This window comes from Protopterus annectens, chromosome 1.part2, assembly GCF_019279795.1.
Source record: "Protopterus annectens isolate FY-2018-M chromosome 1.part2, PAN1.0, whole genome shotgun sequence".
Classification (NCBI taxonomy): domain Eukaryota; kingdom Metazoa; phylum Chordata; order Ceratodontiformes; family Protopteridae; genus Protopterus; species Protopterus annectens.
The window spans coordinates 674,919,079-674,945,573 of NC_056727.1; the positions used below are offsets into that span (position 1 = coordinate 674,919,079).

Sequence of the window (26,495 nt, forward strand, 5' to 3'; positions counted from 1 at the left end):
AAACAAGCAGGGGGGATACACATTCCTACCCCGTTTGCAGACTAGCCATGGCATTGTGGAACACAGCTTTGACTTACCAAATACATCTTCAAGCTCAGTTCCTGCCAAGAAAACAAAATACTCTAGCAGACGACCTAAGCAGAAATCTTATGGACCCACACGAATGGAAACTGAACCCACAAATCTTCAGCATGGCAACACAGAAATGGGGGAGCCAAGACATATATTTGCCTCTCCCCAAAATTATCATTTGGACAAATTCTGCACAAGAACTCATCACAAAAAAGCATGGAAAGTGGATGCCCTATCCTTTAGCTGGAAAAACCTATCAGTCTATGCCTTTCCCTTTCTGCCTCTTCTCTCCAAGGTCTTACTAAAAGTCAGACAGGAAAAACCAAGAATGATCCCTGTTGCTCCGGACTGGCCTCGCCAACACTGGTACCCACTTCTAAGGAATATGTCTCAACTTCCTCCTTGGTACTTGCCTCAAATACCTCATCTACTGTCTCAGCAGAACAATCAAATTTTGCACACTCCGCTCCAAACTCTGAACCTTGCAGCATGGCTGATCATTTAATTATTCAAACAACACCTCTCAGTAAATCTGTGATGGATGTCATTTTGGAAGCTAGAAAGCCTAGTACTAGAAAATCTTATGCTGATAAATGGAAGAGATTCTGTGCTTGGAACCAAGCACAAGGAACAGACACAGCAAAGCCCAATATTCCTCAGATTTTACAATATTTGACTGAGATGCTTGACAAGGGCCTATCTTTTTCTTCAATAAAAATCCATGCCTCCGCCATCTCGGCTCATTACAACACAGAGCCTCCCCTCTTTTCTCATCCTCTGCTTAAACAGTATCTTAGAGAGGCCAAACATTTAAGGCCTCCCAAAAGATCACCAACTCCTGCATGGGACCTCAATTTTGTGCTGGAAAAACTCACCCTGCCTCCTTTTCAACCAGCAGCTACTGTGGATATAAAATTTCTGTCTTGGAAAACAGCATTTCTCTTGGCAGTCACTTCAGCAAGAAGGGTTTCAGAACTACAGGCTCGCATGGCTGTGGAGCCTTTTATTATTTTTTATCCGGACAGGGTGTCCCTCAGGACTAATCATTCTTTTATGCCTAAAGTGGTATCCAGTGTGGCTCTTAACCAGACAATTCACCTGCCAACTTTTTACCCAAATCCGCAGAACAAGGGGAGCGGATTCTGCATTCATTGGACGCACACAGACAAATAAGATTCTACTTAAACAGGACCACATCTCTAAGAAAGTCTGAGCAACTACTGGTGGCATTTGCTGCAGGGTCAGAGGGGAAGGCTATATCAAAGCAGACCATTTCTAAGTGGATAAGTCACTGCATTCGTTTCTGCTACTTGCACCATGATAAACCTGTGCCCAAGGGGGATTGGGTCTCATTCCACCAGGGCTGCCTCTACCTCAGCAGCTTTTCTCAGAGGGGTTCCAACCAAAGACATTCTAGAGGCTGCTACTTGGAGCTCTGTTCATACCTTCGCAAAGCATTATAATTTGCCTCTCTTCTCCAAATTCTGGGCAGCCTTTGCCACTGCAGTTCTGCAGGGCCTTATAGCCGCTCCTAATTCTGTTTAGTTCCATCCTCCCATCCATAGCTTTGGGATTCTACCCAAATGTAATGACTGCAATAGTGAAACATGAAGAACATAGTACAGCTGTGTGCACTTACCATAAATGTAGATGTTCGAGTGTATTCACTGTTGCAGTCCGGGTTACCCACCTGCCATCCCCCTTTTCTATACCTTTTCTTTCCTTCACTATATACTAAAGCCTTTGTGGTGTGTTTGCTGTTAATTGAAGGTAAAGTTTATGTTGCTAAAAGTGCATTTACATATATTTTTGTTTATATATATATATATATATATATATATATATATATATATATATATATAATTTTGCTCCCCATTTGGGGGGTACCTGACATCTGGGGCAAGAAAAACTGAATAAAATGGCGTCAGCTGCATGTTTTATACCCCTGACGACCTGACGTCATGGAAGAGGAGACAGCAACCAATGCAGGACCCAAGACTTTGTTATTCAGGCCGACTGAGGGCAACCTGCCAGCAGATTACCCAGATGTAATGACTGCAACAGTGAATACACTCGAACATCTACATTTATGGTAAGTGTACACAACTGTACTTTCCCATTGTTCTAAGGGCCAACACATTAGCCATTAACTCGGCGAATCTAAGTTTTAATGATGTTCAAATATTGTTTTAAGTAATAATAAACTGACTAATGCAATCAGGATCCTCATATATGGACAGGTTTAAGATGGGATTTAGACTAATTTATTACATGAAAGGCACCAACATATAAGTCTCCCCAAATGATAAGAAAACCTTGGTCTTTATTTCACGGATACTATTTAAAAAATTGCATAGTTATTTAGATTTGGTTGATATACATTGCACTGACATGGAAAGTTTTTTATTTTATTTTTATATTATTTTATTTTATTGTATTTTATTTTACTGGCAGATCTGATGAAATATGTACGAAAATGCCACAAAACTTAGACAACCGCCCTCCTATTTTTGAATACAGTTGACTCCCCCTTACTGATCACTTTAAACAGCTAGACTACTGATTCTTAGAAAATGTTTTTAACACCTGGATAGGTTTTATTTAAAAATACTCTCTCACACGCTCTCTCTCACTCTCTCTCTATATATATATGTATGTATATATATGTATGTATGTATGTATATATATATATATATATATATATATATATATATATATATATATATATAAATTCTGAATACTTGTGAATAGACTTTTTAAGAACTAAGGTCTCTTGCTTGGATGGCACAACATGGGATTTTTATCTAATGCATGGTTTAAAGATTTTTGTATACATTTAATCATTAAACATATATTTTGAGAAGTTTTTAAAGATAGGTATAAATAAAATATTTTCTATGTGAAACCCACCTCAAGGACACAGGGGCTAGGCCCACTATGACATCATGGACATTTCAGTAAAGGTTTAACCCTCCTCCTCTACACCCCTGTGATGTAGCAACCTACTAAAATTTGAATAAATAGCTCTGTAGCATTGTCACTCAGTCTTCTAAGTAGCGCTCATCTGCAAATATGGACTGGAACTCGGTACTTGTTTTTTCTTTTCAATTGGTCTGAAGGACCACTGAATTGCCTCCCACAGGTACCTCAATTTGATGAAACACTAAGAAAGGAAGCAACCCTGGATCACGAGAGAAAGAAGCATTTATCAACAGAGGGTTTTGTCGTCGTCCCCCCCCCAAAGCATCTCCACCAATAACTGCGAGTGGGTACCATTTTATTGAGCTTTATCCCTCAACTACTCCCTTTGTTTGCTGAGGTTCCACACTTGCCACAACATTAGACTAGGACTGGACTGTGTACCTGCTTATTTATGTTTTAATTTTTACGTAAAGAAAGATCCCTTACTCCACTGTCTTTCATTTTCAGTCTCTCATTGTTCATTCCACTCTGCTTAATTTATGTCCTGTTTATTATCCTGAAAACTTTCCATGTGTTTTGCTCCCCCTCCATTTTTCTTTTATCTGTTTGTTGCTTTCCATCCCTTCTGTTTCTGCTGCTAGTAAAACTCTGTTAGTTTATATTAGCTCTTTTAGGTGACAGCTATGAGTTTTTTGTTTAATTGTTTTACTTCCCTAGTTGTAATTATTGATTTGATCTGTATTACAAATTGGTGAAGTCCTGTTTGGATTTGAGGCTTCCTTTGCCATTTTGGAAACCCAGTTTAGCCTGCACTACACTGGATTTTTTTTTTATTACTTAAAGTACAAATACGTCATTTGACAGGGTCCAACAAATAATTAAATAACTGCACAAGGTACTTGCTGCCACAGTCCTCCTTCTGTATAGATTAAAATGTAATTGGAAGTTCTAAACTGTTAACTCATTAAAGCCTATAGCACCTTTTTTGTATACTTCTAGTTCACACCCATAGTTCCTTATGGTGGCAAGAACTTTTTTGTGTCTGGCTTCTTTAACTAAGTGACTTACCAGCTAATTTGAGACAGTATTAGAAAGTGCAATGGGGTATTAACAACATGACAGTAAGATTGTTAACCTAGCCTGTCCTACATTAGAGAAATTAAATACTGTTTGCCACGTCATAGGTTCATAGGTTTGCACTAGGCTAATAGCCCTACAGCCTTTAAAAGCCTAGCCCATAGATGTGCCCTGGCATTGTGCCGCCTGACATTAGTTCCAGTGCTTCTATCAGGTAGAGCCACTGGAGTGATCCCCGGGTTGAACTTTCTGTTTCTCACTGGCCCTCATTAAGGTTTCTCTTGAAGAAGGCCAGTGAGGTGCTCTGCTTGATATGTATGGGAAGTCTATTCCACATGGGCAGTCTCTGGGTTATGAACCTGTTCCTCCAGCATGTTCTGCTGATTGTGGCAATGAGGTTGAGGTCTCTGGCGCATGTGGTGTGGAGGGAGTGGGATTTCTTTAGATGTAGCATTTCTAACAGAGCTGGATCAGACATGGCTTTGTAAGTCAAGCAGAGATAGTCTCTTGGTAGACTATATGAGACAGAGAATAGCTGGAGGGTTTTGAGCCTGTCCATTGAGGACTTGTATTTAAGGCCTAGGATCTTCTTCGTGAGGTACTTTTCTGGCCTTTCCAGCTGTTGCATGTGTCTAGTGAGGTACATGCCAAATGGGGCATTATACCTGATGATTGGCCTAATGAGGGAAGAGTAGAGAGAGACGATGACCTCTTTCTTCCTGGATGCAAAACCCTTGGTAATGAGATGTGCCACATAGAAGGACTTTCTGACCACAGTGGCAGTGTGGTGGTTGAAGGAGAGGTTGCTGTCAAACTGTGTCCCCAGATCTCTTATAACGCCCTCAGTGTTCAGTAAGCTCCCATCGATGTGGTAATTATTATTCATATTTATGTTCATAATTTCCTAACTGAGAGCCTTACATGTTACTGACGGGTATGATGTGATATGCCATGGTGGAAGACAGGAACATTTGTCATTGTCCATGTATATCACACAACAACTGAGATATTAGTAGTTTTTTAATGTTAATTATGAAAATAATCAATATTTCCATATGTATTTGATAATTCAAAACTGAGTAGCTTAAACTGTTACATAACATTAGGTGAAAACCTTGTTGATTTTGAAGAAAACTGTCTTCGAAGCTTGCACTGTAAATTGCACATTTTGAGAGATATTCAGTGTTTATATTATTAATTTTATAATTAACCACAAATGTTCATATTTCTGTAAATATCTCAAGAAATGTCCATTCATACAGGAAATTCTTGTCATGTGAAAACGTATGTCTGTGTAACAAGCATGTTCTAACAATATATGTTTAGGCTGTATAGTTTCCAAAACATGACAGTTTTTTTGTAAATGTTTATCAAAAATATAAGTTTGAGCTTGTTTTCATTATTATGTATCCTATTATTCAGAAAAAGACTATGAATGCACTAACTGCTGTCACTTTAAAGAATACTTCTTAATAATTACGTTGCTATTTGTACAATTTTAATAGCTTTTATTGTTCACAAAATATTTACATTTTTTTTCTTATGATTTTTAAGTTGATTTTTAGGAAATGTTTCCTCACAGCAAGAGGTTCTCCAGTTCAATCCTCGGCTGGGGTGCCTTCTGTGTGGAGTCTGCATGTCCTCCGTGTGGTCGTGTGGGTTTCCTCCAGGTGCTCCGGTTTTCTCCCACATCCCAAAGACATGCTGTAGGTGGATTGGGTACTCTAAATTGGCCATAGGTGTGAGTGCGTACGTGTGTGTGCCTTCCGTGGAAGGTTGGGCACTGGGCTGGCAACTCGACACTGTGTAAAAAAAAAAAAAAAAAAAAAAAAAAAAACTTCACTGCCAATCATGAGCAGACAGGTGATCCGCTGTGGTGACCCCTAACTGGGAAAAGCTGAAAGAAGAAGGATTTCTAGTATGCAAGATGTGTATAGACTGTTAGAGGTGTAACATTCCATACCACTTAAGTGTTAATTAGTTAACTGCCTGTAAAAATGGAAAACGTTTCTGTTTTTTCTCCTGGGTGCTGTACGTGAGTGAATTATTCCTGTATACCTCCACAGTGCCATATAGAGTGTTTTTTTGCTTTCTACGAGCCTCTGCTGGAGCTCCGAAATTTGGTGGTGCTGGTGTAGCCTTCTTGTAGTTAACTGCTTGACCTGCCTGACCTCACAAGGCTTACACAACTGCAAGGTGCATTCTACACTCCATCTATATTCCTTTCCACTTGACCAGTACATGGAGAACTTCTGTGTTTGTATCCACATGTTTATAACTACTTAATAAGCTCATTTTTGCCCCCCTTCATTCTGATTAAATCACTTAACTCTAGCTAGTATTATTATTATTATTTTTGCAATTTTTAAAATATTTCTGTCTGTTTTCTCTGGAAGATAAAGCTTTCCGTATCAGCTTACCAGTATGTGCTCTTGCTCACTGCAGGCATTCAAGCTGAATAACTGTCGCAGATTGATGATCACATCCAAAGACATCCACCCTTGCTTGAGTAAATTAAATCTGGCAGCCCTCTGTTATAGAGAACCTTCACCTATGGTTTATTTATTACTGTAGGCAAAATATCATGACCTCATTGAACACATCTACAACCTGTGTATTGCACTTAACCATGCTGCTTTGCCAGGGATGGTCTACACTTCTTCTTTCTAAGCTTTTGAATATTAGCTAAAACACTGACCTCCCCCAAAGCATTGTCCCCCCCATAGTGCCTTTTTTAGACTATGCCAACCTGACAATGCTTCCGACATAGCAGATCAAAACCAAGAAAATGTAAAGATGTTACTACTCACAAGAAACTCCACTCCCTACAAGTTCTGTTCATCCTAGAGAATGCTGATGTTTGTGCAGTCACGAGACACGGTTTAAAGCTATGGAGAATATCCCTGCAGTGCAAGACCATAATGCCTTCCAGACATTTAAACAAACCACTACCCAGGCAGGTGGAGTCTGTTTACATTACACATAAATATATTTTAAAGCTGGTCAAAAAGAATGATGCACTTGAGAATTTTCACATTCAAATCACTATAGGCATAATCCCATACCATTTCCTTGCAAGTTATAAGTCCTCCTGTATAACCCAGGAAACCTATAACGCATTTAAACTTACTGAAAACATTCACCATCTAACCCAATACTTTATTCATGGGTGGATTTAATTACCCCACTATTAACTGGTAATCATATATGACACCAAACGTGCAAGGACAGAGATTCCTGGATTTTGTAAACACAAACTCCCTGGACCTTATTGTCAGTACTCCAACCAAGAGCAGGAACGTACTGGATCTGGTCCCGCACTCCCTAGTGTATTGTCATCTCTGGTGAGGTCAGAACACAAAATGTTCTCTGAAGTAAAAAATAAAACCTGGAACCCCAGAAAACACTGGAATGTTCATGAGCTACTGAAATAGTAGAGTGGAGGCTCCTTCTACACCTGTCCTATCTCAACACCTTTCTCAAAGTTCCCTCCTTAAGATGCTTTATCTTCAGACCATTTTCCCTCTTTTTCTTCCTCTGACTTTTCTTGTCTCTCTGGATCTAAAGGATGCTTACCTTCATATTCCTAATCATCCTGTTTTCCAGCAATATGAAAGTTCAGGGTCTCGGGTCCCTTCAACAGGTGTCGGACTATATCAGTATCAAAGACTTGAGGGCTATAATCCTAGCTCTTTAGGCCTTTCCCTCCCTTTGGTGTCCAGATCTTTTAAAGATTTTTGCAGACAATGCCATGGTTATACCGTACATTAACAAGCAGGAGGGCACAAAGCCTTATCTTCTTTGTAGGCTGGCTGTTCAGGCTTGGGATTTTGCAGTCCACCATCACTTGGTTCTTTAGGCAGTTTATATCCATTCAGAACACGTTCTAGTGTCAGACGCTTTGAGCAGGCCCAGGACACATCCTCACGAATGGCTACTTCATAGAGAGGCGTTTCTGGACATTGTACATTGGTGGGGTACTCCTCAGGTAGATCTATATGCCTCCCCTTTGAACAGACATCTTTCTTTGTTCTATTCCAGAGTTCCAAATTCCCTAGCTTGGAAAGTGGACACCATTTTTTTTTCCTTGGAAGGGGATGTTCCTGTATGCCTATCCTCCTCTTCCTTTTCTTCCCAGAATTTTGCACAATAACCTGTGGGACACATCCAAAATCATGCTGGCAACTTCCTTTAGACCCAGACAGCATTGGGTCCCCTACAGTTTCAACTGGCCAAGGGCAGTCATCACAAGCTACTTCACCAGATGGATTTTCTCACACAAGACAAGGAATCTGTTATTCACCCTCACTTGTCCGTACTTCAGCTGACACTTTGGGTGAAATGTTTTGATTCCTTTCTGGCACCAATTTTCTGAGAACGTGCTTTGGGCTTTGTAGGAGGACAGAAAACCCAGTAATAGAAAATCCTGTGTGATTAAATGGAAGAGAATTTCTATTTGGTGTCTCAGTCATGACCAGGATTCTTTTTCCTGTGAGGGTCCTTGTGTTCCTTTTTTATTTGTAGGAATTGCTCAATACTGGTTTGGCATACTCTTCTGTTAAGGCTTATTTGTCAGCCATTTCAGCCTGTCTGCCTTGAGTCCATCTTTACTTATTAGTTTCAAAGTCAAACTTTTCCTAAAAGGTATCCTTCATATTGGGACTCCAAGAAAACCAAGTCCTCCTTCTTGGGACCTTAATTTTGTTCCTGATCAATTGACTCTCTCCCCTTTTGAGCCTGACCTTTCTTTTTGTCTGCAACATTCTACTTTGACAACTGTCTTGTCGGTGGATCTGACTTCTGCCAAAAAGGTTTCAGAACTCCAAGCTCTCACGAAGGTTCCTCCTTTCTTGTTTTTCCACAAGGACAGCGTGCTTCTTTGTACTAATCCTCCTTTTGTGCCCAAGGTGGTTAATGATTTGGCCTTGAATTAGTCTGTTCATCCTCCTGTCTTTTTTCCTTCTCTGCAGTCTGCCTGTGAGAACATACTACACACCTTGGATTTACATCACTCAGATATAGCTTGGATAAGACAAAATGCATCAGAAAATCTGAGCAACTTTTTGTTACCTTTCATGCTAGGAAATTGGGTTTGGCAGTGTCTAAGTAAACCATCTCCTTTTTGAGCTCTAAGGCCATTTCCTTTTGTTATTCTTTAAAATGTGCGCAAGTTTCCTCTTTGGTTCATGCTCATTTTACTAGGATAGTAGCCTCTTCTGGTGCTTTTTTCAAGGGTCCGGATACCACATCCATCTTGGAAGCTGCTACGTGGTCTTCTGTACACACTTTTACCAAGCATTATAAGCTGGATGCTATTTCCAGGGCAGGAGTTAACAGGACTATCCTTCATGGGTTTGTGGAGGACTGTTCTCTGCCTTCCTCCTCCCATACTTTACAATAGCTTTTGTACTCTCCCAAGTGGAAAGAATACTGCAACAGTGATAAGGAAGGATGTAGTACAGTTACGTAAGATCTTACCATAACAGTATATGCCCTACTTCTCAGTGTTGCAGTATGTGGTCCCTCCCTCCTGTCCTCTCTTCTTTTCCTGCAGCCCTTCTGCTGGCTGGGGTTTCCTCTTGCATCTTTATGTGCTTCTGTTTCTCTTCCTGGATGGGCATGTTATTGTTTGTCTGGGGGTTGCTGTGGTTTTCCTGAGGCTCTTTACTTCTGAGTATTAGGCATCTGTAAGTTCACATATGTGTCGTATGTCTTACACACATGACATTTCTCTGATGTACATTGCTGGGAAGGCGTAAAGACTTTGGTATGCTGGCCAGACATAAGGCTGTCCTCTGCAGGACATCTCAAGTATGAAATAAATACTGCAACAGTGACGAGTAGGACATCTATTCTTATGATGAGGTCTTACACAACTGTAATTTGACCTCCTCTGATGTGGATGAGGAAGGCAATGTATTTGATAAAACAAATCCGATCCATTTGGATTGCCACTTTTTTGTCATTTGCCTTTGGTGCATAGTGTTAGCAATCACTGCAGTCTGGATTTTCAGTCAAGAAGTAGAACTTCTTTGGACATTTTTGTGCTTCTGAATTTTATGTACTGACCTTTTTCAGTTGGCTGTTTGATTCTTGCCTTCCTTACTCTTTGAGATTTGTGCATACTGCCTGTATTTCTTCTGTAGAGTCAACCCACTGCAGATACTCTACATTTTAAGGTATGTGAGTATTTCAGAAGCTCTACAAGGAGGCCCTCTGCACAGTCTTTTTACTCTGTCTCTTCCACCCCTCTAGGTATGTCTCTTCATGTGCTTGGTAGGGACTTTTCATTTGTATTTTATGGATGCATTAGTTAAAAGGTTAATTTTATATTCTTGCATTGTTTTCTTTGCATATAGATATGAATCCCCATTGGTTGGGGGGGGGGGTCAAGAACTGGGGTTCCTTGGCTGTGCTGCTTACCTCTTTTTACTGACACCGGAATGCCAAGCTTGCAGCTCCGTAGTTGCAGGCATTTCAGTCTTAGGAGATAAGGAAAATGAAAACAACTGGCAGGAGAAAAGATACCTAGAGTGTCAATAATTAGTGCATTGCAAAAGGCCTTCTCAAAGATCATGATATGGTGAGTGCACACATCTATTATTTAATTGCACAAATACTTGCTTTAACTCGATTGTCTAGAGATTCTTACTCCGCAAACATGATGCCCACATACCAGTATTCAGTGTCTTTTTTTTTTCTAGTACTTGTGTTTAGGTACTGGTATTAGAAATGGTGGAGCCCAACTTGTAGCCTCTAAACAAATGGAGAATGAAAGAAAAGATGACTAAGATGTGTAAACAGAGTAAGGATAGCATAATTTAGTAATGATCTGTGGCTGTTAACTGTATTTAGAACACAACCTAGAGCTGATTACTGAATTTCCTGCCTGCACTTATTTTTAAAATCGTTTTTTTCTTAAAACTTGCATTTTATCTGTCTCTGGCCTAGCACAAGTGTGGGGTCATTTACTGCACTGTTGTAACTTGTTGATACTTGTGAACCTCTGCTTTCCTTAAAAAAAAAAACAAAAAAACAAAAACATCTTGCTTTTTTCCCACTTTTCTGAGACTTAAAAAAGTTCAGTTACATATTTGCTGTTCTGAACTGTTTGTAAGTTTCTTGGAGGCCATTGTTTGCTTGGGCTAAAGGTCAGTCTCAGTGTTCATCAGTGGCAGTGATAAACATTGAGCAGCCTGCCTGCCCCTGTGGGAGTGGTTACTGCCTTGAAACTGTAGTTTTATTGGCCATTTTGGGTCAATTCCTAACTCCTTGATCTCCCTCTCTTAAAACCCTCTTTTGCGTGGTTTTGCGCATAGCGCAACATCGGGCAGCGACGCCTAATTGGGTTTAAACTATTCCTGGCTCCACAAAGTCTGCTCTTCACTTTTTCCCTTAGAACTGCTCTAGCTCTCATATTAAACACCATATTCTCATTCTAAGGCCCCTCACTGGTCCAAATAAGTAATTTTACAAGTTAGCACTAATAAACCATAAGCACTACTTACTCTTATACTCTCTACGATTACCTTGTCCCCTATTGGTCCGTTTTAATTCATTTCCCTATATTACACTAGCATGTCCAAAGGTCAGTCAATGGTTTCCTCTCCAGTCCAGCTGGTGAATCTGGGAATTTTGAGGCAATGTTACAACTGTCTCATGTACACGGACAACCCTCTCCTCCTCCAAACAGGTTCAAATATATGTGAGAGATGCAACCATATAGCCAAACTGGAGGCTGAGCTCTCTCATCTCAAAACTGGTGTAACCAGTCAGGAGGAGAAGGTAACCTCACACAACACAATTCCAGTATCATATAGTCCCACCACAACAGCGAACCAAACACATAAAAACACAAAAACATACTCGGAGGCTCAAAATAAAAATCTACCTAAGCAACAGAGACCTCCAAAGCAGACATCCAAGCAAACGCTACCCCAAAACAAAACACGTACAACACATAGCACACAAAGTCAGTGTGCCAAGCAGTCACAGCCCTTAAGGCTGAATAACGCACCTGATACTCTTGTAATAGGTGACTCTATTGTCAGACACACTGACGTCCCGCTCACCAGGCTGAATAAAGAGAAGGTCACAGTGAGCTGCCTGTCGGGTGCTAGGATCCGCCACATAACGTAAGCACTCAGGTCACTCCAAAGCAAATACAAATATGACTCAGTCATTGTACATGCTGGCGTGAATGACCTGAGACGTACCTCCCTCGACTACATGAAAAGAGACATAGAGGATCTCTCTGATCATGTAGCCCAGGCCGGTATGACCCTGACCTTGAGCAGCATCTTACCCTCACCTAGAATGATGCCACAGTATAAAGACAAAATAATCGATTTTAACAACTGGCTAAAATTTTGGTGTCATTCAAAGGGGATCCAGTGTCTGTCAGCCTGGGATGACATGCTCGACAAGCCACGTTGCTTCGCTAGGGACGGCTTGCACCTGTCACCCCTGGGCGTTCGGATATTGGCAAAGGCTCTTGCCACCCCCATAGTGCCTTTTTTAGGCAAGGCTCAAAAGTCAAACCCACCTCCATAGACAGCACAAGGAACAAGAAACTAAGGGTAATGCTGCTAAACGCCAGAAGTCTTAACCTCAAGATGCATGCACTCAAAGCTCTCCTCAGTATGGAGAACATCGATATCTGTGCAGTGACAGAAACCTGGTTCAAGGCTCCAGAGAGCACCCCAGCACTACCAGTTTATACCTCATATCATGCTTTTCGGCCCCAAAACCCGGACCGAACCACAAAAGGAGGGGGAGTTTCCATATTTATCAAGGATATCCACACCTCGGGTTAGTGGCATTGCGAAGTATCGGAGACCATCCATGTGCAACTGACAGTGGGCAAGACTGCTTTTCAGTTTATAGCATCGTACAGACCACCCTCTCAAAGTCAGGAATCCCACTCTGCTTTCCTGAAAACATTGGAGAACATGAAGATCTCTCCGAACACCATTATATTGGGTGACTTCAACTACCCAAACATAGACTGGGAGCATTACTCAAGCCCCAGCACCTTAGCCCAAAGGTTCCTGGAATTTATAAACTCAAATGCTATGGAACAACTAGTCACCACTCCCACAAGAGGGGAAAACATACTAGACCTGATCATTACCAACATGGGGACTCTATGCTCCATACCAGAAGTATATCCCTCATTGGTAAGATCAAACCATAAATTAATTTCACTGGATATCCACATCCCCGACCCCACCCCCAGCCCAGAAAACCACAGTGAAAAACTTCTCAAAAGTGAACTTCACACTTCTCAAAACCGAAGTGGATCCTTCAAGGCCCCAGGGCCAGTGGAAACTACGGCCCAAACTGCAGAATCCTATATAAACGCATTCTACGGACATCTCCAGGAATGCATGGATCATGCTATCCCAAACAAAATCAAGACCCAATCATCCAAAGGCGGCAGGCGTCCAGTCTGGAGGACCCCAGCCGTAAATAAACTGTACAACAGAAGGAGGAAGCTACTACATGATAGAGCAAAATCCCTAAAAGGGAAGGCATCTCTGATCAGTACTAGCAGAAAATTACGATCCCTCATAAAATCCTCCAAGGCCAACTTCGAGAGAAAAATTGCACAGGACACTAAAGACAATTATAAGGCTTTTTTCAGTTATGTTAGGAACCTGGGATGCAACTCCCAGACTTGTTCTGAGTTGTTTCTAAGCGACATAAAATACACTGAACCCACAGACATCGCCAATATCCTGGCAGACAGGTTCAGTGCAAACTCCCCCCCCCCCCGAAAAGAGCAAGTATCTATCCCGGCAGAGTGCAGCCTCCCAAACATCTCTGATGCTCAGGTGAAGGCCGCCCTCTCCAAAGCAAAAAACACTGCTTCCATGGGACCAGATGGCGTCCCGGGTTGCGTCCTACATGAACTCCAAGAAGAACTAATCCCTCAAGTAAAACTGCTGTACAATCTCAGCCTCACTACAGGATATGTGCCCATAGAATGGCGTACAGCAACAGTGGTCCCACTCTACAAAGGTGGTGCCTCTGCGGACACTGGAAACTATCGCCCCATAAGCCTGACTAGCCTAGTCTGCAAGGCTATGGAGAGGATCATCATGGAACTCATATGATCATCATGGAACTCATAAACAAAGACATTGGGGACCTACAGACACTAGATCCTACCCAATTTGGCTTCGTCAAGGGCAGATCCTGCCTTTTGAACCTGGTCGACTTCTTCGAAACAGTCACCAAGGCCATAGATGAAGGGAAGGTAGTCCACACAGCCTATCTGGACCTCGCAAAGACATTTGACACAATACCCCACTCGGGCATCATAGATAAGCTATCCAGCCTAAATATAAACCCTTATGTCATAAGATGGGTCGCAAACTGGCTCAAAGACAGAACCCACAGAGTCAGAGTTGCTGGAGCCATGCCAGACTCGAAACCGGTCACAGGTGGCGTCCCACAAGGTTCTGTCCTGGGACCTCTCTTGTTCGGTATTTACTTTTCTGAGGTACAGGCCAACGTGGGAGGACTATGGCTCACCAAGTTTGCAGATGACTGCAAACTGGGCGCCATAATAGACTCTCCAGCTGACACAAACATCCTTCAAAAAGGTCTCGCAGAGACGGATAACTGGTGCCAGAGCCATGGTCTAAAGCTAAATGCCAAAAAGTGTATAGTCATATCCTTTGGCAAAAACAATGTGCCCACAAATTACCACATAGGTGGTAACCCATTAAGTACAGAGAAAGTAATTAGGGATCTGGGGACCCAAGTTGATAGCAATCTCTCCTTTGACAACCACATTGCCAAAGTGGTTAGAAAGACCTTCTACATAGCCCACCTCATCATGAAAAGATTCTCATCTAGATCAAGAGAGGTAATCGTGCCCCTTTATTCATCCTTCATCAGGCCCATCATAGAATACAATGCCCCCTTTGGGATGTACCTTACCCGACACCTGCAGCAATTAGAAAGACCCCAAAAGTACCTCACCAGGAGGATCAAGGGACTCAAACAGATGCCATATGCTGCTCGGTTAAAAAAACGTCAGCTCTACTCAGTTGCATACCGCCTACTTCGAGGCGATCTATGCCTGACATATAAAGCTATGTCCAACCCAGAATTAATGGACATGCTCTACCTCAGTAAATCTAAATCCCTTAGAGCCACGTGCTCGAGGGACTTGAACCTCAGCATAGAAATAAATAGAACATGCTGGAGGGACAGATTCATAACCCAGAGGCTCCCTTCGCTCTGGAATAGAATTCCAATTCATGTTAGGCAGAGCACCTCACTGACTCTCTTCAAGAAGAATCTTGATGAGTGGATGGGGGATCGTAGGTTTGTCCCGGGGATTACTTCCGTGTCACTATTAGACAGAGGCACAGTAAACTAAACTTTAAAAAGGGCACAGTATACTCAAATCAAGGGGTGGCGTAAGCCAAACACAATCGGGCTAGGCTTATAAATGCCCCAGGGCAGATTGCCTAGTATGAACCTATGAACCTATGGATGTGGGTAATACTAAGTTTACCCAGGGTTAGCATTGTTTAATTACGTGTGCAAAGCCAAAGTGATCAAACAAATAAGCCAGCCATGGTTAAACCACTATTACCCAGACACACAAGTCAATTATTGCAGTTATATAATGCATTATTTAAAAAAAAAAGAAATAATTTGCCTTTTTAGGTAATGGCATTGTATCTGTGGCCATGCTGCTTTAGCTGTCTGTTTTCTTCATCTTCCATAGTTAGGGATGATTTTCTAATATACTGTGCTTTTGTGGGTCACCTGTGTGCCAGTGCTTGCAAATTACATTAATGTCAACCTGAAAACTATGGTGTAAAGTAAAATAAAGCCTTGTCCGTCTTTCAAGAAAGTCTAAGTAATGCAAAAATTCCAGTGGAGGGTATTAATTGCGTTAGGTAAGATAATTTATACAAAGCTGTTGCTTTTTGTTCATGGCTGCTTACTATTCCGTACTGTATACATCTAGCCTGCTTTCACTTTGTTGATTCTTTTTTTTCTTTAAAAAAATCAAGAGTGTTCATACATCATACTGTTTACACGAGGATGCTTGTGAACCCATAATGTTCTCGGAGTGAGTGTCGTGAAGAACTTTTTAAAAGTTTTGAGGGAAGAATTTCTGTTTTTGTCTTGGTATGCCTTTATAAGAGGGATAACTTGTTTCCTGGATGGTAATTAGATGCATTTTGCTTCTCTGCTTAGTGGCATATAACAACATGGTTGTAGCATTTGTTTAGAAGCTGCAGCTGAAGGGACCAAAAGTTTTACATTGCTTTTTTCTCTGGAAATCTTCCTGTGGGTAATGCTGAATTTGCAAGTCACATTGATTGCTCTGTCTAGTCATTGTGCACATTTTGAATAGAAATTACCTTTTAGTGTTCTATGATTGTAGGACAGATAGATATGATAAAACACATCTTAAACGTGGGGAGAATGTGTTCATGTGACAAATAGAGACAATGTTTCACAAAGTGGTAGACTGGAGCTGCCTGTTGTGAAAGGTAAATTTGCCAGTAATTGTGATAAACGTTATAAGGGACTTGGTCAGAATGTCTAAAGCAGAGAGTTAGCAGTACATTCCTCAGACATCTGTGACTTTCAGTAGACAGATCAGTATGATGTTGAATAGCTGGTACAGTTATCTTTGCATGTATTTTTAAATGGCAGTATAGCTTTGCTATTGAACTGCTATATGTGACTGTGTTTTTCTTTTCTTTTTTTTTTTTAATCCAAGGAAAAGTTGAAACACTTGTATCAGTCACAGGTGGAGACGCTGGAAGCTCAAGTAATCTACTTAAGGTAAGGCATGCACTCTTAGAAAAGAACAGTGCATTGCATGTAGTTTAGCATATTTATAATATATACATAAAAGGCACAAAGGAAGATATAACATGTGTTCTCATATTTGACAACAGGTAGTACATTACAATTAAATCTTCAGTATTGGTTTTCGTTGTAATTATTTGTCCCAAAAGCAAGGCTTTACAGCATCATTTTCAGATCTTAACTTCTTTGTTTCTTTTTCATTATTACATAAAACAGTGGCTGTACCTAATAAATCTTTAAATAAAAGGGATTGCATCAAATTTCCTCTTTCTAGTAATAACTTTCCTAGCAATAGTTAGAAGACCCCAAACATACAGTATTGATTACTTATAATAAATGGAACTGGAGCATTTACAAAAATTATTGCTCTTCTAAGATCACTCTTATTTGTCCATGTTGTCTAAAAGAAATTATCATTCCAGTATTATTTTTTTTTCACAATCCACAGAGATGTATATTCAGTCAGCTTTAATTGTTTTGTCACATCTCCAGCACTTAGAATTTTCTGTTTTACTAAATTTTAATATCTTAAAAGATGTACTAGAACTTCTATGGATTTATTTCCATGTAAAAAAATGTTCCAATACAGACTTGAAGATTATAAAGCAATAGATTTTAATATCAAAATTGTATTCCTTTCTTCTATTAAACATTTTACTTCTATTGCGTCAATAAATTTCCAAAATTTATTATCAGTTATTTTTGCTGTTGATTATGATTTTAGAAAATTTAGACAGTCCCCTTTTAAATGTAACATTCTGTTGAATAATAGATATTACATATTCATAAAGTTTGGGAAATATTTTTGTTATTATTCATATAACACAGCTAACCTTTAATTTTTGAAGAATACAAAGTAATAGTAATCTGCAAGAGTCTTCTAAACCAAATTACACATCATTTATTGTATTGTCAGCAATGAACCTTTATCTGAACAATCGTACCAAAATATTATTTTTTTTTATTTTACAGTGAAATCATGTTAGTAAGGTTTTGATTTTCTATAAATTATGGTGTAAATACAATTGGCAATATAAATTTCCATTTTTTTAAACAGGATACTAAATTTCTAAAAGAATTTTCTTCCGTAACCTTAGCAATTTATTTAGAATTTCATTTTTTTGACTATATGAATCTAACAGTATTTGTTCATGCAAACTTTTCATTGACTTAAATAATAAGGATAAAAAGTACATAACCATATTCAAAATTGTAGGTGAGATTCTAAATCTGGAAAACTATCTCTCCACGCTCCCATGCTCCTTGTATAATTTTTATATGTAACTCTTGGGTTTATTGGATGCCAAAAAATGAATTTAATATATTTCCCAGCATTTTATCTGGGAACATAGTTATTGATTATAACACACAACATATTTTAGATAAGGCAGCCATGGTTATAAACATCAGTCTTTCTTCAAATGCAAAGAAATACATGTTCCATTGTTGAATTAAAGATGTTATTTTATAAGAAATCTTAATAACTGTAATATTAATTATTTGATTAATATCTGAATACGTATTCCTAAATATTTAATATATTTTCTCCCAATCAGATTTTTATTTTTGAAAATAAAAAGTTCACACATTGATTAGAGTAATCTCAGATTTGTTATGATTAATACCCATTGAAGAAACTAATGTAAAGTGATCAATTTACTTATTAATTTAAACAATTGATTTAATACCACCTGCTGACAATAGAATATCATCTGCAAAATAGTTGTAATTTCAAAATCTTCTGTATTTTCATTAAATCCAATACTATACCAAATGGTTCTATTACTAAAACAAATGACAGTGGTGATAACATCTCATTTTCTTGTTCATTAAAAAAAACTTAAATTCCTGAGAGATGAGCATGCCTGTTTTTACAAAACCTTTAGAGCCTACATTAAAACACTCTATTCAGTCTATGAATCTTTATGAAAACCTGTATGCTGTTAATGCTGTTAAAAATGCAGTCTACCAAATCAATTTTTGTGATATCTAAACTAACTAAAGCCATTTTGATTTCTTCCAATTGTTAGCCAAATGTTTTACTGTAATTACTGTTCTAATATTATCTTATATTAATCTGTTATAAATCCAGTTTGATGTTTTTTTATATATGTACAATTTTTCTTAACCTGTTAGACAATGTTGTTTTAAATATCTTATAGTCAACATTTAATAATGAAATTGGCAGTTCTTTATGTTTTCCTTGTTTAATAATTGGAGTAATTAAAGTAAAATTTCAGACTGGAGCTGGTCAGTTAAATAGCTATTTGGACCACTGTAATGAAGAAGGGAACAGTCAAAGTTGTAATTTTGTACACAAGTTTAGGGTGAGAAACCTTATTAAAGGCTTTAGACAGGTCAGGGAATAGGGAGGAAACAGGTTTACCAGAGTCCCTGTGTTTGTTTACAGTGTTAGTGAATGGTAGCCATGTTGGGTGAATTTTAAGAGCCATTCTTGTAGGAAATAGTAGAGGATTTGTTTATGGATACATCTTTCAAGAATTTTTGAGAGAGGTGATAATATTGTAATAGACTGGAAGCTTGAGGCATCAACAGAGATGCCACTTTTATGAAGAGGGATAATATATAATTTTTTCCATAATGAGGGCACATAGGATTCACCTATTGATCTATTGATAAGGATAGAGACTGGGTATGCTATGGCTTCAGCAGCTATCTTTAGATAGTCTGGTGGGAGGTTGCCAGCTGTAGTCAAGCCGGGCTTGAGTTTAAGTAGACGTTTTTTTTAATCACTGATAAAGAGATAGGTCCTATGTGGAACTCACTAGCAAAAGCTATAGAGAGTGAATTATATTCTTGTGCAGAAAGATGGGGAGATGGTAAAGGAAGTGGTAGTGTGTGTGTGGTGTATGGAAAATGTTGGTTTTGGTCTGACCTTGTTCACAGAAGTAGTGGAACTGTTTGCTGTTTTGGAGGAGGTGGAAGCTCTGGATGAGGTGAAGAGTCTTTAGTTAGAGAGGCAATGCTTTCTATGAAAGTTAGGTATTAAATAAAGTAGCAATTTCTAGTGGGGAGCTATTATGAGAAGGGCTGAATTCCTTATTTGAGCCCAGATTATATACCGATGTCCCGAATTTTTTGGGGGCTATTTTTGTGTTAAAGTTGTAGATGGCCATAATATTGTTTTTTTGTTTGTTTGTTTTGTTTTTAATTAATGTAGATTAACTTTTTTTTTTTACTTAAATTACATAATTCTCTATATAGTTGCAGGGTATAGAAGTTTTATGTTTTGCAGCCTTTCTAGGCTTTATCTCTGCCATACATTGTAGTTTCTGTCTGAGTAGTGAGGCATGGGAAGCGTTTAATTTTCACTCTTTTTTATGAGGTGTGGGGCATGAATCTCAGAGCTTGTCCCTTCTTTGGAACTGGCTTCCTATTCATGTTAAGCAGAGCCCTTCCCTGGCCCTCTTCAAATACAGTTTAGATCAATGGGTGGAGGATCACAATTTCACACCTGAGGTAGTGCCTATGCCCCTTATGGACAGGGACAATCTGTAAGGTACTCAAGGCATAGGCACAAACCCTTACCATCCTGTTGTCCCTAAGGGCCATATATTGGGTAAAATTGGGTTTTATTGGCTAGGCTTGTAAGGGCTGTTAAGCCATTAGCCTAGTAATCTCCTGTGAACATATGACTGCTTAACATAGTTAAGAATAAGGTACTAAAATTATTGACTACCTCATTGAGTGGGAGAGTTTCTAGGGCAGACCATTGTATTGCTGAAAGACACTATTGAATTTGGAAAGGTTTTGGGTTGTTTTAAGTTAAGTGAGTGTTAGTTTCGTGGGTGGTATTTCTATGGGTATGGGTTGGGAGATGACTGCTAAGTGAGTTTGGAAGTGTACCAGAAGTTGTAAATTCACTGGGGTCAGAAACCTATTTCCAGTCTAGAACTACACCATTACTGTTGGTATTATTGAATCTAGTGGGTGTTTTGGTAAGTCGTGTATAACCATAAGTGTTTATACTAGCTGAGGGAAAGTCTGATGTAAGGTTGTGCGAGTCAGTATTTACAACTGCTAGTATGATATTTTCATAAGATATGTTATTAGTTGTCCAGGAGAGGATTTCTTCTAAAGTTCGGTATTTACAGGTGGAATATAGACTGTATCAATAGAATTTTTAAGCATTAGCAGTGATATAAGCATTTCAGAATTGTAGAATTTGGGGATTTTATTTTATTTGTACAAAGAAAGAAATTTTATTAGGCTACCCTTACCTGCCTTCTTGTGGGTCTTAACACATTTAATAATGCTATGACCTGGATGGAGTAGTTAAGACATCATTAATGCTACTCATTCACTCCAATGGAGTTCAGGAAGTTTGCACTGTAACTTCCAATGGGCAGAGCCTAAGCCTTTTGACTGAATCAAATTGTCCTTGCATTTGAAACAAATGTTTATATCTCTGGAACCATAGGGATTATGAGAGAAGTATAAATGGCAAATTCTTCAGCACAAACTATTTTTATAGTGGTAGCATTCTTTAGATTCTAGGTCTTAAACTGCATGTTATAAGTCACAGTAAACACAGGAACTATTACATTTGTAATATTTTATAAACAACTTACAATATCTCAGCAACCACTCACGTTACACACATACTGTCAGCAGCATTTTATTCATCCAACTGAGAGCTTTCATATGGGACTAAGGAGTTCTGTCTGTGTTACTTGATTGTTGAGATATTTAGAAAAATGTGAAAATTACATCTATATAAATTAATATCATAAAACAGCAGTTAATATCTATTTAACTGCACTAGACAGAAGTCAAATATTAATGCAGTTGGGTTTGCTATTGTGTGCGTTTCAAGATGAAATCTTTTAAAACCTTCTACATAGCATAGGTTTGGAATTATTTATGCAAATATGAACAAGCAATATTTGATGCCTCGAGGCGTCAGTAGGAGTTAACTGCAGATGCACCTGGAGGCGTCACTCGAATGTAATGCATGGTTTCTTTAATGGAAAAAATGTCAGGGGTGTACTGTAACATCCAAGCATATAGTTCTGTAATTTTGTTACAGATGCTGTGGAGGTTGATGGTGATAGTTTTCAGTTTTCTTGCTAGGCCAATGGAAGAATGACTATTTTCTTGATAGACCAGAGAGAGAATAATGGAATGAGGGGTTTGATGTGCTGGTTTTAGTAGTATAGGTAGGTTACAGTTAATGGTAGGGCAGTACATTTCAATAGAGGTGTAGAGTGAGATGCTGGTTAAAGGAGGGTTAATTAAGTTGCAGTTTTGTAGGGCTAGTTCTTTACTATTTAAATTAGTTAGTGGGGTTTATGTGGCCTGGGTTGGGGTTAATGTCACCCGACTGGGGGATTTTTGAGAGGTAGTGTTTTGATTTAGAGGGACTTGTTGGAGTTTTCATTTTTATGCAGACAGGTAGTAGTGACGTATTTTGTGATTAACATAAAGGTAAGGTGTGAGGTTAAAAAGCCAGGAAAATATATTGATATAGCTATTACTGATTTTATAGTATGCTGTAAATTGTAGTAGGAGAGGTCTTCAAGGTGAAAGTATGTGATATTAGTTTGTTAGGTTGTTGATAGCAATAGAAAGACATAATGCTAGGAGAAACATGTCTGAAGTTTCAGTGGTTATAAAGTGGAGATCAAAGAGGGGTAATATGAAGTGGAGGGAAAAGGAAGTGAAGTTAATGAAAGGAACTAAGTGGAGAAGATAGTTATATTTCTAATTAGGTAGTTCTATTTATATGAGAAAGGAAGCAGAAGAGTACCGGTGATAATTAAAGTCAGAGCTATAAGGAACATAATATAAGTAAGGGCACTGATAATGTAAGTTAGGTGTGTTTAATATAAAGAACAGATGGAGGAGATGTGATTGGGAGGAGTGAGAGCCTGTGAGTGGTTATTATTGAGATGGGTGTTAAGTTGCTGCAAATGGAAGGCGTGAGGGGTTCTATTGATAGGTTAGATTTTGGATTGGGAGGGTGGTATGTCTGATGTAAAAGAAGTGATATCAGGAGTGGGTAAGAATGGGGGCAGGGTGTAGAGTGAAGCAAAGCTGAGCAGGATCAAACCAGTTCCTATATAAAAACAGTCAGAATCAACAAAGGATGATTAAAATATCTGAATAGACGAGGAAACAGTGGTAGCAGTGGCAGTGTTAAAAGCTAACAGAAATAAGATTGATGGTCTTAACATGAAAAATATAGAAGGTAGTAACAGCAGGAGACAGAAGACGACATTGTAGCAAATAGCAGTAATGAGGGTGGTAAAAGACTGACAGAAGATGACATTGTAGCAAATAGCAGTAATTAGGGTGATAAAAGACTGAGAACAAGGCTAGCCCAGATGGGAAAAGGTGAACCAGGATTTAGGAGTAAGATACAAGTAGCAGCCAGGGAACAGACAGCAGGCAAAAGAACAGTAGTAGGTCCCTGTGCCTTACAAATGAAAGACAGTGGTGTGACTTTGGTATGGCTGTAGATTGAGTAAATGCGCACCAATAAGAAGTAACAAGATATGGAAAGTACTCTTAACAATATAATTTTGTGAAAATTTAAAAAATAGGGCATGGACTTGTGGTTTTGGGAGCTATCATTTGGTGGTTCAACAACTGTTTAGGGCTCGTATACCCAGTTATCAGGCCCTTTTCTCAGCTAGAACATGGAACAGGCTTCAGGTTCTTTGGTTTTTACCTTCCTGTCCTCAAAAGCAAGGACGTTTCTTGGGAGACTTTGGTAGGTAACTGTGCTTCCTCATAGCCTCAGATGCCAATGACCGACTCTGCTGTGGCCAAATCGGGTACCTCAGACCCGTTCATCTTCAGTCAGTCCTGTTGACATTGCTCCTCGAGAAGCTGCTAAGGACAGGGAGTTAGACATGCCCTTCTGCGGCTGTTAGGGTGTCTTCTTCAGTTAAGAGAAATGTTTCACGCAGGTTGGGTAGGGAAGATTGGCTGGGTTTTGTCAAGGTCTCATTTCAAGCCTTTAGTTCTTTGAATCCTGATTCCTTACTAGTTTTAAAAGAAAAATAATTCCCTCTTTTTTCAGATACTGTTTTCTAGTCAGAAGGACAAAAGTTTAGCCGAGGATTATATTTCTCTAGTGCCTGCATTACAGAAAGTGGAATCGGATTTTGAAGGTTTTTCTTTACATTCCCTCTTGAAGAACTATTGCTAGAATGAAAGAATTGTTTCAGTGGGAACAGAGTGAAATTGCAGTATTCCAGAAAATAATAATAAGCTGGACTTTCCTCATCCTGCAACTGTTGCAGCATTAGAGAATGTTTTCTTAAGAGCCTACAGCATGCCTGACAGTCAACCTCATGTGCCTAAAATGTTTGATAGAATATATAAGATCCACCAGGCCCATAAATATCTATTTTCTGATTCTAAATCAAGCCCTGCAGTTGTTTCTTTGGCTTCATAGGTTCATAGGTTGGTACTAAGCTATCAGCCCTAGGGCCTATACAAGCATAGCCATAACAATTCCCTGGCTATTTCTTCCCACATTATTTACTTTCCTGGACCCCTGTCTAGCAGGACGACTGACGTGATACCTGGGGTGAATTTCCTTTCTCCCATCCAATCGTCAAGGTTCCTCTTGAAGAGGTCCAAAGAGGCAGTCTGCTTGACATGTATGGGCAATCTATTCCAGAGTCTGGGGAGTCTCTGGGTCAGGAACCTATCCCTCCAGCATGTTTTGTTTTGTTGTGATGACAAGGTTTAGATCCCTGGAGCGTGTAGCTCTGAGGGATTGGGATTTCTTTAAGTGTAGCATGTCCAACAGCTCTGGGTTTGACATGGCCTTGCATGTTAAGCAGAGATCGCCACTGAGTAGACGATATGCGACAGAGTATAGCTGTAGTTTTTTAAGGCGGTCAGCGTAGGGCATCTGCTTTAGGCCTGTGATTCTTTTAGTGAGGTATTTCTGAGGCCTTTCCAGTTGTTGCAGATGTCTTGAGAGGTACATACCAAATGGGGCGTTGTATTTTATAATGGGTCTAATGAGGGATGAGTACAGTGGGACAATGACCTCCTTTTTTCTGGATGAAAAGCCCTTCGTGATGAGGTGTGCCACATAGAAGGATTTCCTGACTGTTGTGGCGATGTGGTTATCGAAGGTGAGACCACTGTCCACCTGTGTCCCTAAGTCTCTTATCACACTTTCTGTGTTTAGTGTACTGCCACCTATATGGTAATTCATGGATACATGTTTTTCCCAAAGGGATAACAATACATTTCTTGGCATTGAGCTTGAGCCCATGGCTCTGGCACCAAGCATCTGTTTCTGTAAGGCCCTTTTGTAGAGTATCCACATAATTTGGGGATTCAATAATGGCTCCCAGTTTGCAGTCATCTGCAAACTTTGTTAGCCAGAGTCCCTTAGTGTTGACCTGCACTTCAGAGAAGTAGATGCCAAACAAGAGCGGCCCCAGGACTGAACCCTGAGGTACTCCACTTGTCTGGAGCTGGATTTGGAGTCTGCTACTTTTACAGTGTGGGTTCTATCAGTAAGCCATTTAGCAACCCATTGGGTGACATAGGGATTAATGCCCAACTTAGTAAGTTTATCTATGATTCCAGAGTGGGGGATGGTGTCAAAGGCCTTGGCAAGGTCTAGATAGGCTGTGTGGACCACCTTACCCTTGTCCATGGCTCTGGAGACTGATTCAAAGAAGTCAATCAGGTTCAGGAGACTAGATCGGCCCTTCACAAACCCAAACTGGGTGGGGTCCAGTGTTTGAAGGTTGCCAATGTCTTTGTTTATAAGTTCCATGATAATAAGCTCCATGGCCTTGCAGTTAAGGCTTGTCAGACTGATGGGACGGTAGTTTCCGTGGTCCAAGGTGGATCCCCCCTTGTGGATTGGGATAACTGTAGCTCTGCACCACTCAGTGGGCACGAAACCTGAGGTGAGGCTATGATTAAACATGACACTTAGGTGAGGTGCCAGTTCATATTGTAGTTCATGTAGTACACAGCCCGGGATGTCATTTGGTCCCATGGATGCTGTATTCTTGGCTTTAGAGAGTGCGTTTTGTACCTGTGTGGCCGTTATTACTGGAATTTGGCAATCTTCCGTTATTGAGATGGGCCATTTAGGGGGTGAGAGGGGGGTGAAGTTGGCACTGAATCGATCTGCCAGGATATTGGCAATATCCTTCGTATCAGTATATTTATTGCCATTCTGTTTTAGCTCAGAGCAGATCTGAGCATTGCCATTTAGATTCTTGACATAGTTATAGAATGCTTTGTGGTTGTCTTTGGAATCTTTGGCAATTTTATTTTCGTAACTAGCTTTGGAGGATTTTATGAGGCATCTCAGTTTCTTACTGAGGCTAGTAAGGGAGTTTTTTGCATCCTGGGATTTTCCTCTTTTCTGCAAAAGGGACCACCAGATTGGCTTCCTTTTTTTGGATGAGAGCATTTTGGTTCTATTTGGGATGGCACGATTCATGCATGAGTGGATGTGCTCATACAGTGCCTTAGTGTAGGATTCAGCAGTTGAACTTTCAGTTCCCGTCTGCGTGGGTGTCATGAAGTTTGTCACTTCTGACTTGAGTAGCATGAAG

General features: G+C 39.7%; 1 protein-coding gene across 1 annotated transcript in view; it reads left to right on the forward strand.

Moving 5' to 3' along the window:
• Positions 1-26,495, forward strand: part of SDCCAG8 (SHH signaling and ciliogenesis regulator SDCCAG8) — a 1,727,915-nt gene that overhangs the window by 502,613 nt on the left and 1,198,807 nt on the right. The window contains exon 7 of the mRNA XM_044058322.1: positions 16,832-16,896. Coding sequence (XP_043914257.1) covers positions 16,832-16,896 — 65 coding nt within the window. The remainder of the gene's footprint in view (positions 1-16,831; positions 16,897-26,495) is intronic.